The 8,374-nt window shown below is 30.6% G+C and overlaps 1 protein-coding gene and 1 long non-coding RNA gene across 4 annotated transcripts; both read right to left on the reverse strand.

The window, feature by feature from the left end:
* Positions 1-890: 890 nt before the first annotated feature.
* On the reverse strand, positions 891-2,728 carry LOC120083846. Its single transcript, XR_005483552.1, has 3 exons — positions 2,124-2,728; positions 1,536-1,904; positions 891-1,469 (listed from the first exon to the last, which is right to left on the reverse strand). It is a non-coding gene; the product is annotated as an uncharacterized LOC120083846 (long non-coding RNA).
* A 3,927-nt stretch (positions 2,729-6,655) lies between these two features.
* LOC120083342 lies at positions 6,656-8,002 on the reverse strand. 3 transcript variants are annotated; one of them, XM_039039061.1, is made up of 2 exons: positions 7,843-8,002; positions 6,656-7,486 (listed from the first exon to the last, which is right to left on the reverse strand). In XM_039039061.1, exons 1-2 carry the CDS (start codon positions 7,879-7,881, stop codon positions 6,776-6,778), a joined length of 750 nt encoding a protein of 249 aa, XP_038894989.1. In that variant the 5' UTR covers positions 7,882-8,002; the 3' UTR covers positions 6,656-6,775. The 3 variants fall into 3 exon arrangements, with proteins under 3 accessions (XP_038894989.1, XP_038894991.1, XP_038894990.1); XM_039039063.1 differs by having other exon boundaries at positions 6,656-7,626; positions 7,843-7,973; XM_039039062.1 differs by having other exon boundaries at positions 6,656-7,707; positions 7,843-7,972.
* Between the last annotated feature and the right edge of the window lie 372 nt (positions 8,003-8,374).

Consider the following 8,374-nt stretch of genomic DNA (forward strand, 5'->3'; position numbering starts at 1 on the left):
GCATTTTCTTTCTATGTTTGAATGAATTGTTTTACCAATAAATCCCCTCTCGTACCAGCATTTTCATATGTTTCGATGAAATGAGCAACATGTTGCTTTGGATTGCCCTTCCCATCAAATTGTTGAAACTTAAGTGGCTGGTATTCAGTTAGGATTGTTAAATTATCAATCTTTTTTGTATATTGTTTAGATTACTAGATAGAACTTTGAGAAAGATTGTCATATTGAGCTCTGATGAAGTTTGTAATCATATCTTGAAATTGTAGGACTGACAATAAAGCAATTGAAGTTGAACATTGTTCTTGTTTTTCTTACAAGATTAGCTTCACATTGTCATTATCTTTAGCAGTAGGTGTTTGACTTGTTTCAACAGTATCACAACTTTCGATGTGGTTCTTTAGAGATGCAATTTCATAATCTCTCTCTTAATTGCCTTCATTAGCATGCTCACTTTCTTTTCTCGTTCAGCCATTATTTCTTCACCTGTTCCGATGTCGACCATCATTACTAACATTATATTTGTGTCGATGCCTTATCACTTGATTATTTGAAATATGAAGTAGATTTGTTTAACAAGGGTTTCTCTTTGATGACAACCCAACTTTTGTTGATTCTTGCTCTTGTTTACGAGGGAAACAATTTTGGATTATTGGAGAAACTTTTCTTACTTGTATAGATTTTGAAAAAAATACCGTTTATGAGAGTTCATAATAGCGAAAAACTTTCTTACATGCATTAACAATGGGTAAAAAGATTTAACTGTGCTTGAGAGAATTTTTATATGGAACTTCTAACTTATGGATTAAATGCATGTTCAATCTTTGCAAATCTGATTTAGACAAAAGGAGACATACAAAGGAGATGGTCTATATTAGAGAAACAAAGAAAAACAGCGCAAATGAGCCAAGAAAACAAAAACAAAAAACTAAGCCAAGAAAACAAAAACAAAAAACTAAGCCACGCCATGCCTCACCTACTTGGATGATCTCGATCCATCGCCATGTCATTCTAGGTTGGATCTTCATTACTGCCAACGCTAAAAGGTCCTGCGTTCGAATCGTCAGAATCATAATCGAACGCGTTAGGGTCATTGCACATTGCAATGAACTCATCATACAAGAATCCAAAATCTATCTCAGGATGGCGTCGAGATAGTCACCGAGTCAACCAAATAACCCCGCATTCCATTATATCATCTTGCATTTTAGTATATGCTTTTGTCTTCTCGAACTCCTCAACTAAATATTCGGGATTAATGAGGCGAGATTCAGCCTCCTCCAACTGAGCCTTGCATGTGTTAATTTCAGCCCGACGAGATTCCAGCTTGTGTCTAACCTCAACTAATTGTTGATTAGCACGAGCTAAAATATCTTGAGCCTGAGCTAGCTCTGTCTTGGGAACATAGTTCTGCTCGAGAAAGTTGATGTGGTTGGCCATACTCATAGTTGATGCAAAAACTCGAATGAAATCTAGAAAGGGAAACTTGATTAGCGATGTATAAAAGAGAGGGAAGAAACGACAAGAACATAACCTACATTATGCAACTCGTAGTGGGGCTCGTGGATAGCTTCTAAAGGGTCATTATCCCCAATTTCCCCCTCAGAACGACGTTGGCCGAGTTCTTGCCGTAGTGCAAAACTTTTGTTAAGTAGCTCAACCTTGTCTCCAACTCCAGAGTAGTTCTCTGGGAGAACAAAAGGGTGAATCCTAGTTGATTGTTCAACTTCTTATGTAGCTGAGCGAATCGCCAAAAATTTGCAGGGCTCAAATAAGAGGATTCTTGTTCTCTGTTAGGTCGGTGATGTTAACCGTCAATGGTACCTTGGATGTCTCAATAGCATTTCTAGGGGCTTTCTTCTTTTGAGTTAGGCATTCAAATATAGATAGTCGACGTCCTTGCATATCTGAAATAGAGAAGAAAAACTTAGCAATGATAAAAAACAAAAAACAAAAAGGAAACAAATCGGAAAAATGATGACTTCGGCCTTCATCCGGCTCAAGGTAGAACTAGTGATGCAACAGTGGTAAACCTCTCACCCCAAGGTAGAACTAATGATGCAAGATGCATAGAAACAAGACTTCTTTTAAGGTAAGGAAAAAGTGAAAGTCTTAATTTAGATCACCTACGAATCTTGCAAATGTCAAGCTAGTAAGGAAATATTTGATCTTTTGAGGAACTGAAACAAAAGTGAAGAGAGTTAGTAAGAGAATAAAAGTAAAACCCGTTCGTAACAGTCGTCACAAGACAACCAATTGACTGACTTATCGAGACTAAGCATGACCATGAGACTGAAGAGGATGATATGAGCCGCAATGTCTAATGAAGCTCAATGAGGTAAACCAATTATTCCAAGCAAATCCCAAATTTGAGGTTCACCTCAAGGTGGACAAGAAAAACATGCCTACGTTGAACCCAACAAGACTGAGCATGGTCACACTATGAACCCTACATCAAGCAAAGGATCAATACTCCCAAATTGTACTTTGTATGTTTAGTTTGGGAGAACTAAAAGCCAAACCACGAACCCAACTTTAGAGTGGAAGTCACCGTTATGGGTAGAATTAAACTTGAAATATAGACTCTTAAGGATCTTCAAAGAGGAAACCCTAAGGCAAGCCAAAGCCCAAAACATGAGTTGGATCCTAGCTGAAAAGCTCTGTATGTGGCTTGTAACCTAATCTAGGCTTGGTCACTTAAACCAAGGTCGACCGTCGACCGAAATCAGGCGGCAAGAACCCAAAACAGTTCTAGTTTAACTCAAATACCCTAAGCCAACTTCATATACATAGAAAGGAAAGTCTCACAACTCTAACTCTTGCCATACCAACACAAATCCTTGTTTGACTTAAAGCATCGGTATGTGGCAAGCACTATATCAATGTATAGATTGACTGTTATTCACTGAGGTCGGGTAGATCAGGCAGATTTACACATGCCAATCTGCGACATCAACGAAAATTAACAAAATCTCAAAGTTTAAGATCACATAAGCAACATTTGGAGTTATAGAAGAAACCTCGAGAATTTATGGTTGCTTGATGAAGTTGTTGTCCAACAACAGAAGCAACGTTTAAAATTTCACAACAAAAGGTTTCTGTTTAAGACTGAAATGGATGTTCTGATTCATTAACAACTCTTGTATTGGCCTTACATGACTCACAAAACCCAACCTTGTGAGTGGCCATGGCTGAAGGTTAGGGTCTTCATCTTCAAATGGGTGTTCGTGTTGGAATATTGTTCAGGGTTTAAACTTCAAATAGTGTTGGTTTAGGTTGAGAGTGATATAATTGAAAAGAAAAGACTCTGCTGTCTGCCATGGAGTCTGAACATTGACGGGACGTTGGTGTGTTCATTAGGAGATGGTAAGTTGATTTTTAAAATGTGGGGGGAGGAGGAAGGCAAGAAAGAAGGAAACCTTTTGTAACCATCTCGTTTTTATTTTTTATTTTTTTGAAAATTAAGTTTACTTTCTTTATATTTTTCTTTCTATTTTTTACCATATTTATATGTTATGAATTTTTAACCAAATTTCAAAAACAAATTTATAAGAGCTACTATTTTTTTTTTTTAATTTTCAAAATTTGACTTAAATCATTGATTCAAAGTAGATAATAAAAGAAGGAATTTGAATGTAGAAATAATGTTTATAGACTTAATTTTCAAAAACAAAAAATCAACACCCAAATAATCACTAAACAGAGCCCCAGTATTAGGAGTAGTAAATTTTCATTATATTTTCAATTCCAATTCAGTTTTACATTTTCAAATTGAGTTGGTTATTAGATTAGTAAGGTATATGAATAGGCTTTCTACACATATAACCTAAGTTTAAGTACATAATTATCTGAACTTTCATGTTATTTACACGGATAACTAACTATTATTTAAACACAAAAGTTTCCCCAATTTTCTGTTTCAGTCCTCCTTTCTATATATATAAAGGATGTTTCTTGCGATTATGAACTTCTCATGACGGTTTTCTTTTCAAAACTTACACAACTAAGAAAAGTTTATCAAAACATCCGAAATTTGTTATTCTCATAAATGAAAGCAAGAATCGACAAGAAACTTTAAAAGAGAAAACAAGGTATATACAATCTATACAATACAATGTATTTGAAATTTGTAGAAATAAACTATGATAAGTGAATGAACAATACAAAATCTATAGTATATCGCCTTATATACTAAGCAATATATGTGATGTATATTTAAACCTTTTCACTATATTTATGAACACACCAAAAAATAAATCAAGGTATATGCGATGCATATTTATATTTTATAGTGTATTACCATTATATTCCACTTGAGAATTCAATGAAGAGATGATCTATTTTCAATTGGGAATATCGAAGAAAATAAATAAAATCTCCTTAACGAAGGAAACATTAATTTGAAATATATTGCATTAAATGAATGTAAAAAAAATAACAAAAACAAAGTTAAATTTCAAAACTCATATTAATAAGGAAAGAATTAAATATTTTGAAAATTTATTGATGAGAGATGATGTAATTGATTATCATTAAAAAAAATAAAATTCTTATATAATTAATAGTAAATTTGAAAATGAAATTTTTTTATTTTAAAATATTACAAAATTAAAAGATAGGAGAATTTATCAAAAGGTTAATATATCTTAAAATGTCACTTAAATCTAGTTATGAAATATTATTAAAAATTTAGAAAATTTGTAAAATATTAGTTATGTAATATTTTACAAATTTGTAAAACTGTTTTCAAATTTTATGACCTAAATTGTATAAATTTTGAAAAAACAACCTTTTATGTTTTTTAGTGCATCCAGATTTTGAATTTTAAAATTTAATATGCATAATTAAATTACATAAAGATAAAAAAAAAATATATTTAGAAATACATTATGTAATGTTATAAACTCACTTCATCCTTTTAAATTAAAATATGTATTATGTAATATAGTGTAAATTAGGTTAAATTACAAATGTGACACCTATGGACCAAAGAAAGTTAAATTTTAGTCTATGTGGTTTGTAACTATAATTAATCCATATGGCTTGATTAAACTTTCATAAATAATTCATACGTAAGGACCATATTTTACCAAATTTATAATTTAACTTTCTCTAAAATAGAGGGACCAAATTTGTAAAATAACCTATAAATTATGTAATATTATATAATAATACTTTTACAAATTTTTTAATATAAAATAGGTTAATAGATAAATTAGTAATAGTTTATAGCTAACTAATTTTATAATTCAATATAGTATCAAACACATTTAAATCAATGGTATAAATTATAATCCAATTTATGAATTTGCTAGTAAACACATGTCTGAAAACATGAAATGCAATTATGTTTTGTTGAATTATTTGTTCTCAAATTGTCTACTAAATATATCCTTAAATTACAAGTTTAGTCCAACATTTTGAAGTTTATGTCTATTGATACTCGAATTTTTTTAAATGTTTAGATTAAATTACAAGTGTTGTCTCCAAAGTTTGAGGTTTGTGTCTTTTTTGTTCCTAACTTTCAGCAATATCTAATAAGATTACAAACTTTCAGTTTTTTGTCTAATATGTTCTTGAAAATTTTAAAATTTTTTAAAAATTAAGTAATCTATTAGATATAAATTTACCGTTGTCTAATGAAATTTCTATTTCTTGTTCAGTAGATTTGTGAATTAAAAAAAAAAAAAAATTGAAAGCCCAAGTTCTAAATTTGTAATTTTGAAAGTTTCATAATCATCTAATAGACGCACCACAAAGTTTAAGCTTTATGGACCAAATTAATAATTTAAGCAAATGTTTAATAGGTCGTTGAACTTTAAAAATATCTCATAAATCCTCAAATATTCCATTTTGTGTAAAATAAATCTCTTATTATAGTTAAAAACATTAAAAGTTGTTTGTTTTATTAAATATAGATATAAATTTAATATCTAATAAAATCTTAAATTTTTAATTTTGTGTTTGACAAGTCCACGAACTATCTAAAATTTTTTTAAAATATTTCTTTGATCCAATAAATATAAACTTAAATTTTACGTCTAATAAAATTATAAAATTTTATATTTTGTATTTAATAATTTCATGAAATTTAAAAATATTAAATAGGTCAAGACATATTGATTTGACACAAATAATACAAATTGTTTTTTAATGATACTCTAATTTCTTTCCGTAGTTGTTTTTTAAATTAAATATTTGGCTAGCCTCTTAATTAATGCTTTTAATATTTTATCTTAAAGAAATGCTTTTAATATTTATTGTTAAAAAAATAGTTTTAATATTTATTTGTATTAAAAAAAATAATACTCATTGAAATGAAACAAAGTGAATAAGAATTTTCAATATAAAATTATTATTACAACTATTTTGAAACATGAAGTTAATAATGTTAATAATTTTTGGGTCGAGTTGATTTTAGTCAAACCCAAGTTATGCAGATATATTTGTAAGGTAAGGTAAAAATGTAAATGACTTTCAAAATTTATGATCACACATAAACAAGTAGAAGGTTCTAATTTCGTTCTTATGCGTTATTCATCTAAGCTGATTCATTTATCTGTAAATTCGAAACTTATGAGATTCAAATGGGATGAAATTTAATGTGGAATAACTCAACCTAAGTTGCATATAAAAAAAAGGGGAAAATGAATTCAAATGAGAAAAAACAAATTTGGAATTGGATTTCCAAAAGCAAAAACTATAACATCATTTACAAATGAAACCAACCAAATCCTTGAACTTCAGTTTTTACAATAGAATATGAGTATGAATCATCTCAATGTAATCTCTGTCTCTTTATAGAGTAAAATTGAGAGCCAAAAGTTGGAGAATTAGGACTTGCTGAAACCAATCCATTTTGGTTGAAACAACAAGAATCTGTAGAGAAATTCAACATAGAACTTGAACACATTCTAGGAGTATTAATCAAAACAGGTGGTAGGACTTTGAAAGGCTGTAACGGTGGCGGATTCCGCCACCGAGGCAGCGGCCCGGCCACAAGTAACGTCTGAAGCAACGGCCCGGCTTCCATAACAGACTGCAGCAACCTCCCTTTCTCTGGCAACTTCTTCCCCTTCACAATATTCTCAATTACCAAACTACATTGATCCACATTATGAGAATCCCCCACATTGAAGCTCGAAAAATCAGGCGACGAAACGGCGTCGAAGAACGAATCGACGACGGGCGAACCCAAGGCAGTATTAAAGGTATTATTGTTGTTATTATCAGCTGAGAGGCTATTGGATTCTGTGATGCTGGAATTTGCTTTAACCAAAGGACTTTCAGGTTGATAATAATGGAGTTTATTCAATACTTTATGGAGTTGATTCTTGGCTTCATCTCTTTCTTTATAAGCTAATTGAAGAAGATTCAATAGATTCTTTACATTCTCTTTGTTCTTTATCATCTCTTGATTTGCTTCCATTTTGACTGATTCTAGCTCAATTGTTGTGCATAATAGCTTCTGTTTTAGCTCATCTATACCCTGCAAAGTTAAGAACACAACAACGAAAAGGTTAAAGGTTTGAATCCAGCCAAATCAAGATGTCGGTACAGACAGAGATTCCCATTGAGACAGAACAGAACAGAGAGTTTATTTGTTTGTTGTCGTTTTCTTTTTTCTCTCTGAAATTGAAACACCCAGAAGTGAGATTACAGAAACAAATTGAAACCCAGATGAAAAAATTGAATCTTTCAATGAAAACCCTTCAGAAAAGAACACATCAAAGATTAGAAAAAGCAATTGGAGAGTAATTTATGGGCAAAAAACAGAGAGAAAATGAAGTGAAAATGGGAAAAAGAGGAAGAAAAAGAGAAATTAAAGAGAGAAAATTGACAAACCTCTTGATGATAACTCCAAAGAGAAGCAAAATCTTCCATTGATGAAAGCTTTGAGGAGAAAAATGAAGAGTGGAAATAGAAATAGAAAAGGAAATGGAAGGATTAGGGAGTTGATGAATAATGAATTCTCATTTATTTATAGACCAATGGGGAAAAAAGTTTAAATTTTTAAAAAAAAAAAAATTAAAAAGGAAAAAATTTGGAGATTCCATTTAGCATTCTGTGTGGACTGTTGAAATTTTTTTACAAACAAAGTATTTCCTCTTTTCTTGCACTTTGTCTCTTACTCAAATGGAAACAAAAACAAGAAAATAAATTAATAAAACGTTTCTCTCTCTTCAACAATTAAATTCTAGCTTCAATTTCCTTGTTTATTTTTCTTTTTCTTTTTCTTTTTCTTTTTTTAATTCTTATCCTCTAATGAATTTTTAACGGCTATACATATATATATTTGCTCTTTTTTTTTCTTCTTATTGACTTTTGAGTTTTGAGTAATTGGATTACGCGGATTAAATGCTGTGAAGTTACTGAA

Source organism: Benincasa hispida, chromosome 8, assembly GCF_009727055.1.
Source record: "Benincasa hispida cultivar B227 chromosome 8, ASM972705v1, whole genome shotgun sequence".
Lineage (NCBI taxonomy): Eukaryota > Viridiplantae > Streptophyta > Magnoliopsida > Cucurbitales > Cucurbitaceae > Benincasa > Benincasa hispida.